Here is a 13,209-nt window from a genome sequence, read left to right on the forward strand (position 1 = left end):
TATGGATTAAAACAATCCCTAAGAGCATGGTTTGGAAGGTTTAACAAGTCTATGAAGGCTTTTGGCTATAGAGCAAGTAACTCTAATCACACCTTATTTTTTAAGAGAGGAAAAGGAAAAATTACAGCTTTGATTATATATGTAGATGACATGATTGTTACATGAAATGACCAAGATGAGATTTCTAGTTTACAACAATACCTTGCATCTGAATTTGAGATGAAACAACTTGGAAACCTCAAATATTTTTTGGGTATTGAAGTAGCTAGATCAAAACATGGTATTTTTCTATGCCAAAGAAAATATACTATTGATTTACTGTCGGAAACTTGGCTGCTTGGGAGTAAACCAGCTGATACACCAATTGAACAAAATCATAAACTCTTTCAATGCTCAGATTCAGCAAGCATAGACAGAGGAAGATACCAAAGGCTGGTAGGAAAATTAATTTATTTGTGTCATACACGTCCATATATCACCTATGCAGTGAATGTTGTTAGTCAATTTATGCATGACCCACGGAAGCTTCATATGGATGCTGTTGAAAGGATTTTGAGATATTTGAAGTCCGCTCTTGGAAAAGGAATTTTGTTCTCAAATCATGAAAACTTAAAGGTAGAAGGGTACACTGATGCAGATTGGGCAGGTTCAAAAGATGATAGAAGATCTATCTCTGGATACTTTACTTTTGTAGGAGGGAATCTTGTAACTTGGAGGAGTAAAAAGCAACCTGTAGTAGCAAGATCTAGTGCTGAAGTAGAATTCAGAGGCATGGCACTAGGTGTATGTGAACTTTTGTGGATTAAAAATGTGCTATCAGATTTGGGCTTTACACAAAATGAAGCTATGAGTTTGTACTGTGACAATACTTCGGCTATAGCAATTGCTCACAATCCTGTGCAACATGATAGAACAAAGCATGTGGAGATTGATAGACATTTCATCAAAGAGAAGCTTGAAGCTGGAATAATTTCATTTCCTTTTAAGATCAGAATTGCAATTGGCTGATGTTCTCACCAAAGGAGTATCAAAAAGATTGTTTAATGAGTCTCTATTCAAGTTGGAAATGTGTGATATCCATGCACCAACTTGAGTGGGGGTGTTAAGATATGCCAAATATTCTATTAAAGGATATTAGGCAATCAAATATTGTGTTAGTTATAATTTAGATATTATTATAATTTGTGCAACTGTCATTCCTTTAATAGATGAAGGATTATAGGATCCTTAAATGTATATATATGGTACTCTACTCTTTGAAATAATACATCAGAATTATTCTTTAAATATTTTATTAGTATATTAAAATAGACCAACGATCTTAGTTAGTATATATATATTTAAAACCAACTAATCAAGCTACTGTAAAAGAATTATAAAATAAATTGTTAAAATAACATTTTCTTTGGAAATATCAAAGTGGTCATCTATACGTCGTGACAGGTCAAAATGTGAAAAACGGACTGGTGCAAATTCTTTGTAAGTTACATATTTGCTGGCTGGACTTTAAGGACATTACCAAATTGATCCTCTTTATTTTTATCTAAATTTTAGGAAATAATAATACGAAAACACGTATATGCAGTTATTTTCTAAGTCCACATTTTAATGTCCAATTTCTTGCATCGTATAAAAACCTTGGACCACATTTTATAGAATACAATGTTTAATTTATAATTATTCTAGGAATGGAGTTTGCATGTAACAATTTGTATATTTTAATATATACTAGTTTATTTGGTTTCGCCAGGAACCTATTAACCCAGTGCCCTGATCGTAATCCAAGTCTGATAAACCAGTCAAACATCCTCATGACAAACATTCCCTGAAGATTAATCGCTGATTCAATAGTCCATCACTTCGTTGTGTCATGATGAAATATGCAGACATATCATTACTTCAGAAACTACCACAATAATATTTGAAAACATTGTAACAAATTAACAATCCATCTGCTACTCTAACAATAAACAAAAAGGGTTTTCAAGGGTGGAGTAGGGGAAAAAGGTAACTTCCCGGCAATATTTGCTTTGAGTCCTCTAATTGTTAAAGCCTCTCGGATTCCGGGTTCCCGATGTAATCATCCACTATATGATGGCCTTAAAATCAGTCAATCTTCACCGAAGAGTAAATCTTGCGAACAAACCAGAAGCAAGCATAGAACCCAATAGTTCCAGTCAACACAAAGAAGGCGTATGAAACAATTATCATGTATCCAAAGTAGAGGATGCCCGAGACCAGCTTTGAAATCTCTAGCTTTGTAAAGAAGTAGAAAATTGAGTAGAGGAAAAGGTACAAGGCAGAGGACCCAGCAGTGAGGTACGATCTCCACCACCAATTATAATCCTCACTGCACAGTTGGAAGTAGCAAAGCACAATGGTAATCTCGGCACAGGTGATTAATAGGATCACAAACACTATGAAAAGGAAGCCAAAGATGTAATAGAACTGGTTCAGCCATATTGATGTGAGGATAAAGAAGAGTTCGATAAACACTGCCCCAAATGGAAGAATGCCTCCAATAAGAATTGAGAAGACAGGTTTCATATACCATGCCTGCTCAGGTACCTGCCTAGGAATTTTATTAGTCTTCACTGGGTCTTCAATAGTCGGCTTTTTAAATCCCAGGTAACTGCCCACAAAGACCAAGGGTACTGATATACCAAACCATAAGCAGACTAGAGCAAACATGGTTCCGAAAGGGACTGCTCCAGAGGACTGCTCCCCCCAGATTAAAGCATTAAGTACAAAGAAGACAGCAAAAAGAATGCCCGGAAACATAAAAGCAGTTTTCAAGGTATTCCTTTTCCATTCTGTGCCCTTGAACATCTTGTACAAACGTGCTGAGGAGTACCCAGCAAATAAGCCCATAAAAACCCACAACAGAACCATCGCAGTCATGAGACCTCCCCGATTAGAAGGAGACAAAAACCCTAGCAAAGCAAATACCATTGTCACAACTGTCATTGCAAAGATCTGAACACCAGTACCAACATAAACACACAGCAAATTCGAATTGATTGGTGGCCTGAAAACATCTCCATGAACAAGTTTCCACCCAGTTTCTTCTTGGGCCTCATCTTGGGTTTCTAGCTGATTATAGTTAGCAATATCTCTGTAAAGAGTTCTCATCATGATCATTGCTACCATTCCAGACAAGAAAAGAACAATCATCAGAGAGTTAATGATGGAGAACCAGTGGATCTGATCATCATTCATTAAAAGATATGTGTCCCACCGTGATGCCCATTTGATACCACTTTCCTGGAAAAATACCAATAAACTTGGCTTAGCATATCATGTAATAAATTAGTTGACAGTTTGAGTAGCTAAGATTTTAACTGGCAATACCTTAAAGGAAACATCATATGTGAATACGACATCCTTGCCTGTATCAACTTCTTGTGGGACTGTACTACCTTGCATCAAATTCTTGGTATCTTTATTGCATGTTGTTACCTGTGGGTCCTTGTCATTCCACTCCTTGTATTCATGATTTATACTGTTTACAGCAACAGAATTCATACAAGAAAGACATAAACACACATTAAGCCGTCATTTGAAATCAAATATACAAGTGCTTTACTTCGGAGAAATAGACTCAATAAGTAAAGAAAGGCACAAGTTATGTTATGATACTTACCACGAAAGAAGAAAGGATTATCTAAGAGCCCATTTACAAGATTCGAATGCCAAAATATTATTTATCTTCAAATAAATGTGACATCATGAAAAATTTAAGATCTGTTAGATACAAATCTAACTAATTTGTTTCATTCTTATTTCTTACAAACAGCATACTTTTCCGGACATAAAACAAATATATATATATATATATATATATATATATATATATATATATATATATATATATATTGGTGTGTGTGTATTTATCAAATATAAAATTATAAAACCCAACCAAGTTCATCCATATTATGCCAACACTAGCATGCACCACCCCCTTAACAGAGAGACGTAAAGAAAGAGCAATACCTGTTTGGGGTGACCTCAAACCCAACAATACGAGCAGAACCAGTTTCTGGATCCTTGTGAAACATGACTCTAAAACTCAAGTGGTTATTGATAAAATACTTCTCCTCCTTGCTCTGTAGGAAAAACGTAAATTTGTTACAGTATGGAGTGACAAAAAAGATTCTTCAAATTAAACTATATAACAAAATTCAAGCTGAGTTATACCCCTTGATAGTTTCCTTTGAACCCAACACGAAATCCATGTTCATATGTTGTTGAGGGACTTCCATCCCTCCTTTGTCTACGAACAGCAACGGGAAGGTTATCCAAAATCCTGCATATTCAATTCAGAGCTTCAAGGGTGAATGGAATTCAAAGCAGAAATCTATAGACAAGCAGTAGACAGGCCAATGAATCATAGCAAACTACTAAAATGAACTCATACTACATAACTAAGCACTCGCTCCAAGACATTTACCACTTACATGTTCACTCGATATTCATCATCAATCTTTTCTTTAAAACTCTTTGCAGATTCAGCATCTAACGTATGATGACAGACAACAGTGCAAGACTGTTCCTTCCTCATTTCAAACTGGAAAAAGAAGACAACAGACCTTTTATATTGACAAAGCTAAACAAGAAAACAGTAGCCACTGAAATACACCATCATCTTATCCAAATGTCAAAGGATGAGACAACAGAAGCTCACCGTATACACTGAATTCTCAATGCGATCACCTCTAAGCACCTCTCCCAAATTCTCTGCGTTGTTCACTATCTTGGAGGGTTTGCAATAGTTCAAGAAGTAGTAGTCATATGGAAGTTGAGTCTTTGTAGATGATAGTTTGTTCACTTTGACAGAAAGGGGGTCACCCTGATGCCACACATGAAACAACAACTCAGTATCTTCATTCTTCCCTCACAAAAAATTAGAAACCAAAAGACAACACAAATCGAAATGAAATTCTCCCGATCTCGACCAAGTTCCGAATCAGCATATACCAACTCTCAAATGACACACTACATTTTATATTTCCTAAGACCAAGTCAATCACGAGCCACATTACACATACAGATTCCACGTGCACCTATACAAATATAACCAAACTTCATATCGTCGCAATTGATCAACCTCCTCGAAAACAGCGTAAAGAGGAACTCAAACACCAACGAAAGAGCTCGTAACCGAACCCGAAGATCTCCTGAGATTCCGTCCTCGGAATCGGCAACTCGATTGTCATTATACGGAACTAACGATTCCATCCCACAACATTCTAAATTAAGGCAAATAAAAAACATCAGAACAGCGGAATCCTCCAAAACTAATTCAGTTATTTCACGAACACAAAATCCATTATCCTAAACACAGCGCAAGACGAAATTAAGACTAGTTCCACACAGATCAGAGGCAAAACCCTAGATCCGAGCAGCGTGGCGACAAATTAAAGGTGATCAATAAATTAACGAAGCACATCGCGCGGAATTTGAAAGAAAGGAAAAGGAAGGAACGGAGAGAGAAGAAATGGAAAACGTACAATTTGGAAATCGCGAGGAGCGACGCCGGGAAGGTAGAAGGAGTTGACGGAGGAGAAGAGGAAGAGCGCGGCGAAGACGAGGGATATGGCGGTGCTTGCCTTCATCTTCTTCTTCATTGCTACCTTTGTTCGTTTCGATGTGGGAGAAGAAAAGAAGAAAGAAAGATAGACAAACAGATATATGCAAAAAATAAAATAAAACCAATGAAGTGCTACTGTTTCTGTTTCTGGTTACTCTACTACTAAGTCTGGTTACCCATAGACTGCAAAAAACTATTAATTAATAATTAAATGACATTTTGCTAAACACATTTATTCTTCATTTACTACTGCGATTAAGATCCTATAAATGTGTAAAATTATTTTATAATTTTAATTAATATACTGTAATGATATAAGGATACTTTAGATTATCACGTAATCACAAATTGCCATGTTTTCTCTTCTTTCCGTAAGATTCAATTACTTAATTATTCGAGATTAAAATATTATTCTATCATTAATAATCTAAATATAATATATGAAAATAATATACTTAGAAATATAACAAGAATAATTTATTATAGATGAGGCAGTGTCGTTATAAAGCTTAATTTCCTCATGTCTTAAAGAAAATTAACCATAGATAGAAAATAAATAATATGTTTTTAATTAGTTAATATTATATGAACTTGATCTGGCTCGAGATTATGTTGGTCTGAATATGAATTTAGACATTGGAAATATATAAAAGTGCTTTAAAATAAATAAATAAGTATTAATTAGTTCATCTCTCTCTATCACTTTAAAAAGTGTTTAATTTCTTTAATCCGATTATAATCTTTTCTCACTTTCTAATGAAGTAGTTAATCTCTCTCTATCACTCTTTTTAGAATTTTAGAATGTTATGAATACCAGACCATATCTTTCATTTTCAATTAGCTTAAATGGCAAAATCAATATCTACCACACATTAATTTATAATATCCATTTTACCATGCTTTAGTAATTTGCTTATAACTCTTTATTTCGAATGAAATGTTATTACAATTAACAAATAATTGGACGATTTTAATTAATTAAAAAATTTGCATTCAATGACTGTAGAAGAACAAAAATAATTTTTATAACTAAATTGGAGTCCATTGAAGTATTGAGTGTCTTTCTTAGAGAACACATTACATAATATAAAAACATTATATAATAAATATTCGTATATCATTTGGATAATTACGTTAACTTATTCAAATGTATGAACATTGAATATTTTCAATTTAGGTAATACACTTGTAGTTCTTTCCCTTTTCTTAATGTTGCACCTATGGTTTATTGATTTGTAATATTTCTCCATTCATTTTCATCTTATTTGTTTGGTATGATTCCTTTTGTATTATTTGTTTTTTTATTGATTACCTTTTTGTTTTCCTTTTCTATCGTTGATATTTTAATTTTAAAGTAAAAACTTGTTCGTCAAGATAAAAAAAAATACAAATATATGATTATTACTTTAAAATATATTTTTGTCTACTAAATGCGCACATACTTGTTTTTGTGTATTAATATTAATGTGTGAATAATTTGAAAAATGATAATTAAATTTAACTTATGTGTAAGATTTAATTTATTTAAATAGATATTTAAATAATGTATGAGAAGTGTGTTGGGTAATTTTAGATTTTGATGTGATGGGATTATATATGTAAGTTGAAGAGCTGAAAATATTATTTATGGATGGTGCAGATATAGGTCATATTCATGACTTTTCTTTTCAATGATAATATAAAACATTCCATCAAAGTGGGGGTGGACTTAGCAAGTATGAGTTTGTATTTAGTAAATTGAAAATTTCTTTATAATATTTCAAAAATAATTTATTCTTCTTATATCTTCTTTCACCATTCCTCCTTTATCTTCTCTCATTTATTTTTGTTCTTCTTTCCTTCAAGGTCCATCTTTTTCTTTGAGAAGACATGCATGCTTTTGTGATTTGTTAAAAATTTAAGTTTATTTAGATGATTCATAGTTTTTCTTAATATTTTATTTCTTCATTTTCTTCAACTTTGTTTCATTGAGACATAAGAAATGTTCAATATATAAAGTTGAACTTGGTTTTACTTTCAATTCACTTGAGGTTGAATGTTGAAAATTTATAGTGGAATACATACTTTGAATGGATATTATTGAATGCACAAATAGTTTGGATGATGTTAGTATTGGTTTAGTTGTTTGATTTAATAAAGTTATATTATTTATTAAATGTTATTGCATTTGCTTTGTGAAAGGTTAATGAGTTTGGAACCTTTACAGATAATTAAATCATGGATGAAAGTAATGTATACAATTAAATTGTTGTAATATGCTTAAATTCAATAATGGATAAAATTGAGACCTTTGGTATAAAATAAAATAAAAATGATAAAAATTGGTTATTTGGTGTTATTATGGTGTTTTTTAAATTAATGGAATCTAAAAATAATTTTAGATTTGTTAAAATTTATTGATGATTTTAAGTAGATTTTTTGTCAAGGATATAAAAAAATTGCAAGGCATTGCAATAGATATATAATTGAGAAATTATTGTTTTATTTAATAAATAATTATTAATGTATATTTATCAAAGGATTGAATGTTACCACTAATATAAAAGTTATAGTTGATAGTCAAGGTGCAAATCTTTTTAATTAAGATTGTAATAATCAAAACATCATGATTCGATTGTGACTTGATACATCTAACTATTGTAACGATACAATTGATGTTACACGCAATAATTTTCCTTTCAGCAATTGTTCCTAAATGAATTAAATTATTTGACTGTGACTTTATTCGTTTGACCTGTGTCACACGATAATTATGTAATTCAAAATAATATTTTCCTAAATAATTGTTTACTTATAAATGAATTTGTGACCCTGGTTCTAATAAATGAAAAAAATGTTTACATTTAAATGATATGTGATTTAAAAAAAATTCGATGAATACCAACATAATAAAGTAACTTACATAAATAAGTAAGTCCATATTGTCAAAGTACTGTTACATTCAAACTTTATTAATAACGCAACACAAACATATATGGAATTTAAGGATACTAATTGAGAAATCTCATTATGTGAAGATTAGTAAGGTGATCAATGTAAAAAAATAAATCTACAAATCTATTGTCTTAAAGTTATTGGTTAAAGATAATGTAAAAAATCTCTTACATATAAAGTGACTTATCTATTAAATATCTAATAATTATTCTTTATAACCAATTAATTGATTAAAAGTCTATCATGTACATTCTAGGATGATAACAAATATGGAGAAACACAAATAGTAGTTATTCGTTGTCTGACTTGTGTTAAAATAGTTTGTTTGTTACCTACCTCATTACTTGTTGAAATATTCATTTAGAAAATATTTTCATTTTTTTAAATCCACGGAATCCATGAATACCCACAAAATATACTTATATATATATATATATATATATATATATATATATATATATATAAGTATATTTTGTGGGTATTCATGAATTCCGTGGTTTATATATATATATATGTGTGTGTGTAAAAAAACCCACAGAATCCATGAATACCCACAAAATATACTTATGTGTGTGAGAGAGAGAGAGAGAGAGATTATGGGAAGAAATCATAGAGAACATCAATGCCTTTTGTCCCCATGAATTATCTTATCAATAGAAAAATAAGATCAACATAAGGATATGACGTAAAAACTCTAAAATTGTAGAAAAAACCATGACCATTATCCAATGACAACTAAAGAATATTACTACATCAATTTTCTTACAACACATAAACAACTCTCTTGCGATTTTTAACTCTAAGTACATCTACACTCAACAAAGTAAGAATATAACCAAAATCTTACAATACTCTATTACAAGAGTATAAAAAAAGTCAAATACAAGCTTAAAGTGTCTTTGACTTGACCCAACTGCAATTATGAGCTTAAAGTTCACTATATAATCACCAACACTCACACTATTGTTTATCCTAAGTAACGTGTGACTTTTTAAGATGTGCTATTTTCATTAACTCAACAATCTCTACCATGATTGAAATAAACACATCTTGCTTTTTATCTTTATTATTTATACCGACAATAATCAAACTTGTTTGTCTTCTCATTCAAAATTCATCTTAGTTCACATAAAAACCACAATTTTATGTTTAACAACAATTTACCACATACATCCCTCAAAATTTTCCTCCTCCCAAACTTACCTTCAAGTGACAATCCAAACAACGACATAGGGTTATAGTTCTCCCTCAACACCACAAATTCTCACTAATGAGTTTGTCATCATGATTTTATGTGCATTGAGACAGTTTTATGAGTATAACTCCGTTTTGGTTGGTGTGGATTAATACTACCTTATCTGGATGTAACAATTCACTACTCGACTATGATGAAACAATTCAGAAAGATAGATCGAAGAGAAAAGAAGCAGAAAAACTGTAAAAGTATACACAAACATTCCAGGGATGTAGAGAAAGAGTGCACGGAGAAAGAAACTTGAAAAAAAACGAAGGAGGAAGGTGCAGCATGTAGGTAGGTGAAGGTTTTGGGTTTTTTAGTATAAAGGTAAAACAGAGATTTCAAATTTTTAGTATAGGACTGTAGAAAGTAAATCGGGGTGCAGGAAGCAACAACCATTTTTTGTTTTCTTTCAGTGGCTTTTCGAGTTTAATCACAATTCCTTTGGAAGCCAAGTAAGGTTCCTCACTAATACGCATGTTTTAATTAAATAGGCTGGAGAACAAATTATTATATAGTCATATTAATAACAACCATACATTTTTCATGATAAAAGGAATGGCATTGTTTAAATTTTAAAAGAAATCCTTAATTCATTATCAAATCCACAAAATCTAAAATTAATATAAATTTTAAAACTTTTAAAAAATAATACACTATTATAATCACCATGAGATCATAATAATTATCACTTACATAATTATCTCTATAGTTTGTTATAATAGTGTTTTTTAAATTACTACTGCTGCTGCTATTATTATTATCATCACCATATTCAACCTCATTTATAGTTATTATTATCATGTTCAATAAAATTATTATTATATAATAAAATCAAACCATCATAGTTAGAAATAGCAAAAGCATTCACAATAAATAAAAATTAAGTATCATTACCCAATATTAACTTGAATGTTGAGTTGCAGACATCAACATATCTTCTAAAGTGTTAGAGGAGAACATGACTCTTTTTATCTTTATTTTTTTTAAATACACACACACATACTTAAAATTCTATTTTAAACGTTTGAGTCTTCCAAAAATTATTTAAAATATTTTAACTTTTCCAAAATTTTAAACTAAGTTTCTTCTTAGTTTAATAATATTTTTGGTATTATATTTTTAACTTATTATATTTATTTTTAAGTTCAATGTAGTTTATTGTGTTAGATAATCATTAATATATTTTTTTAATATTTTTTTAGAATTAGATAATTAACATGTAGGAGTGATTGTATTTAAAATGTCAGTTCATTATCATAATCATATCACAATAGACTCGTTAAAATAAAAATAAAAATATTGAAATAAAAATAGATAAGAGAAAATATTAAATTATTATTGCAAATATTATAGTAAAAAAAGTGTAATAAATGCAGAAAAACACAAGGTGAAGAAAAAAGAAAGAAAGAAAAGTTAGACATAAATTTGAGGCGATGGAAGTGTTTTGAAAGGATAGAAACACAAAGACACACACAAGTTTCCCCATTGTTTGTGTGGAAAAGCTTAACATTCATTAATGCTTATGTTTCCCATTACTCAACTCTCATATTTCTCACCTACTCTCTCCTATTTCCAATGCTGCACATGATCACCCTCACCACCAAAGGAATAATAGAGTTATGTCACATGCACAATTTCATTTTCTAAATTTCATTTTAGGCTTATGTTTTTTATTTATTTAAAATTAAAATTAGTTTCACTTTAACTTAATTTACTCTCAATTTTAAAAATATATTTAAATTTTTAACTAAATTTTATTAAATTTATTTAACATTTTAAAGACATTTCATATTAAATTTATTTAACACATTTTATAATAATATTTGAGTTATTTGTATAATTTAATACATTTTTTTCTTTAATATTATTTGAAAAACACATTTGAAACTTGGAGTAAACTTAATAAAACTAGTTTAAAATAACGAAATTCATAAAATTTTAAAAATAAAAAACTAAATTAGTTTAAAATTTTAAAAAATAACTAATTATAAATTTCACTGAAAGTTAAAAACCTAAAAATATATTTAACCATTTCTTTTATCACAAGTTGTAAATTCTATTCAATCATAAACTCGTCTTTCACGTTTTCTTTTATTTTGAATTTGATTTTCATATGTATAATAATATTTGTTTCACATGTATTATTATAACATCAATAATTTCACATAATTTAAAAATAGAGACTAAAACTAATTTAAATATTTATTTATTTTTCCATCATTCAATATAACATTCATTCATGAATCTTTTATTTTAAGAAAAAAAATACTACATAAATGATGATTACATTAAACTCTAATGGGTTTATAGAGATTAGTGCACAAATAATAATTGATTTGATCACTTCCTCTAACAACCATTGTGAGCAATAGCAACCTTTCTTTAATGATGGATGCAAACCATCATTGACGACCACCAACTTTCATTTCTGTTGGAATAATTTTCAGCATTTTCAACCATTTTCATGTTTGCTCCAAGGAAAAGACACTTTTAATCTCTTCAAACGATCTGAGAAAAAAGAAGGAATATCTTATAAAAGCTTCAAGCTACGCTCTCTCAAACAATTAACCCTATAATTTAATAAAATTAATTAATAAGCAAAGGATCATTTAATTTGATAATTGACATACCTATAATATTGTTATTAAAATCTATGGAAATGAATGAGATTGAATAGAGATTATTATATGCAGAGGAATTCATAAATTTAACATCCTAGTACTCTTTACCTCTACTTGTCTCGTTTATAACAGTTTATTAATTAAGATTCATTTAAATATTTTCTAAGTTTAGTAATTTTCCTCCAATTCACATTATTTCAACCGTAATTAATCTCATAGTTTTTGGTATATATAGTATTACTCATACCACAAAATACATACACATATTTAACCTTTTTTAAATAAACAAGGAATTATTTCTTTAAAATTAATAAAGAATTTTAAAATGAATCTGAAGAATGTAGGTTTTTTGAACAGAGCACAAGCAGGAATGGGTGGGACCCACGAAGGACATGAGATGTAAATGCTGCAACAAGTGTGGTCGCGCGTGCGTACGACGCAAGTGATTGTAGAGAGAAATGATGAGAAACTGGGTTACACGCGCTATAAAAAGTTACATTTTCACGTTAGCCGAAAGGACATAGGGCGGCACAAGTGGGTCCCATTCTTCCACCGCCTTTTTTTTATGTTGTTTATTATACTCAACGTTTTTATATAACTTTTTTATTCCATTTTCAGCAATAATTTTCGTTTTTTAAAAAATTTCATAATTCATTAAGTTGAATTACACATGCAAAACTAATAATTATAGATTTTTTAACCAAATTTAAAAAAATAAAACAAATAATGGCGGGTAATAAATAAAAAAAACTACAATTTAATAACGTGTCAGTTTTATAAGAAGTTATGTTGTAAATAATTTTTAAAACAGTTATATGAAAGTC

At 29.9% G+C, this 13,209-nt stretch overlaps 1 protein-coding gene across 1 annotated transcript; it reads right to left on the reverse strand.

Annotated features, from left to right (window-relative positions):
• Positions 1 to 1,871: 1,871 nt before the first annotated feature.
• Positions 1,872 to 5,734, reverse strand: LOC108323346 (transmembrane 9 superfamily member 7). The gene is made up of 7 exons (XM_017555772.2): positions 5,511 to 5,734; positions 4,685 to 4,849; positions 4,458 to 4,567; positions 4,198 to 4,306; positions 3,994 to 4,106; positions 3,352 to 3,502; positions 1,872 to 3,264 (listed from the first exon to the last, which is right to left on the reverse strand). The coding sequence occupies exons 1-7, from the start codon at positions 5,625 to 5,627 to the stop codon at positions 2,107 to 2,109; spliced, it is 1,923 nt and encodes a 640-aa protein (XP_017411261.1). The 5' UTR covers positions 5,628 to 5,734; the 3' UTR covers positions 1,872 to 2,106.
• Between the last annotated feature and the right edge of the window lie 7,475 nt (positions 5,735 to 13,209).

This window comes from Vigna angularis, chromosome 9, assembly GCF_016808095.1.
Source record: "Vigna angularis cultivar LongXiaoDou No.4 chromosome 9, ASM1680809v1, whole genome shotgun sequence".
NCBI classification, from domain to species: Eukaryota; Viridiplantae; Streptophyta; class Magnoliopsida; order Fabales; family Fabaceae; genus Vigna; species Vigna angularis.

Coding starts and splice junctions, on each gene's coding strand:
- LOC108323346 (XM_017555772.2), bottom strand. CDS start 5,627: ATGAAGAAGAAGATGAAGGCAAGCACCGCCATATCCCTCGTCTTCGCC. Junction 4,850..5,510: donor CTCCTCGCGATTTCCAAATT/GTACGTTTTCCA, acceptor GTGTGGCATCAG/GGTGACCCCCTTTCTGTCAA. Junction 4,307..4,457: donor GATGAATATCGAGTGAACAT/GTAAGTGGTAAA, acceptor TTGAATATGCAG/GATTTTGGATAACCTTCCCG.